Consider the following 1,391-nt stretch of genomic DNA (forward strand, 5'->3'; position numbering starts at 1 on the left):
CAGAGTCCTTCTGAATAATTGTTTTAACAGAATGGATTAGTTTGGTGAGCATGAAGTCCTTCCTCCTTACACATCAGTGCATAACAGGTGGAGCAATCCCACCACAATATTTAGAGCAGCCAGGCTACATGGAATTCTAAGCTTCTGGGGCTGTGTTATAACATGTCTTCCCAGCTTAGGCTTTAGTGGCCAGTTCTGCCTTGGCCTGCTGAGACATGCCAAGACTTGTGATTTATTGTCAGGCCATGAGGAAATAATAGTACCTTGCATTTCCACCACTCGTTTCTTAGAACTCGTCCCTCTGAGTGGCCCAAGAAATTCTTTGCTCTGGTGATTCCTGGATCTGAGCTGCTTGCATTCTGCTATTTTAAGCACTGACAGAACTGGAGTGTTCACAGGCAGCAGTGGTGGCAGAAGTGCTGCACAGTACCTCATGCCTCTGGAGCCTGGCTGTGTTTCCCTTGGTTATATCCTCTGTCTGGAGCACATAGTCAAGTGCCTGGTCCAGTGCCTCCCCCAGGTCTGACAGCTTCACGTCCTGCTCGCTGAGCTGCTCCAGCACATCAGATACCAGAGCCCTGGTGTCATTGTACCTCTCATGAAACTCTTCAACCTGCTGGAGCACTGGGAGAAAAATCACAGGCCACAGTTTAGTCCAAAGCTTGGGTTTCTGACAGACTCACCTGTGCAGCAGCTCCTGCTGCTGTTACTCAGAGGAAAGCAGAACACTTTTGCTAGAAGCTCACTGGAAAGATCACACACATGGATTTTAATTTTACCTCTTTTGGACAGGAAAGCTGCCTCTCAATTTAGTATCTTATTTTAATCCCATTAGTTCCCACCTCAAGTAGCTTTCCCTAAAAGAAACCAGGCTTGGCTTTCCTGGCTCTTCACTTGTTTGTTGCTGGGGCACCTGGAGAGGACACCCCCTGTCCTGGGCTCTGGCTCAGGCTCCCCGAGCTGGGACCCTTCCCCATGCCAGCAGCTCCCCTCTCTGCTGGAGGGCACTGCCTGGCAGGGGGAAAGGGAGATGCTCCCCTGGGCAGCTCCTGCCCTGGCACCTTCCCCAGCAGCTGCTGCCCAGGTGCTGCAGCACAAGGACACACAGACACACAGGGATTTTCCTGCCCGTTCTGCCCCGGGGGCAACAAGCAGGAGCAGGGACTCGGGGCAGGCACCAGTTGATGCTTCCAAGCACCTGCTGCTCCTCCCCAGGGGCTGACCCAGCACATCCAGAGCTGCCAGGGCCCGCGCCAGCACCTGGGGGAGCGGAAAACACTCACAGGTATCTTCAAACCTCCAAACTCACACTGCCCTGACATGCCTTCCTCCTTGTCTGCCACCTGCCGCTGGGGAGTGAAGGGCTGGCGGCCTTGGATGTACCTCAGCAT

The 1,391-nt window shown here is 53.5% G+C and overlaps 1 protein-coding gene across 1 annotated transcript in view; it reads right to left on the reverse strand.

The window, feature by feature from the left end:
* LAMA4 (laminin, alpha 4) overlaps positions 1-1,391 on the reverse strand; it is an 89,704-nt gene that overhangs the window by 45,747 nt on the left and 42,566 nt on the right. Inside the window, exons 11-12 of the mRNA XM_010008393.1 lie at positions 1,310-1,383; positions 431-624 (exon numbers count right to left, since the gene is read on the reverse strand). Coding sequence (XP_010006695.1) covers positions 431-624; positions 1,310-1,383 — 268 coding nt within the window. The remainder of the gene's footprint in view (positions 1-430; positions 625-1,309; positions 1,384-1,391) is intronic.

Source organism: Chaetura pelagica, unplaced genomic scaffold, assembly GCF_000747805.2.
Source record: "Chaetura pelagica isolate M959 unplaced genomic scaffold, ChaPel_1.0 scaffold62, whole genome shotgun sequence".
In the NCBI taxonomy this organism is placed as follows: domain Eukaryota; kingdom Metazoa; phylum Chordata; class Aves; order Apodiformes; family Apodidae; genus Chaetura; species Chaetura pelagica.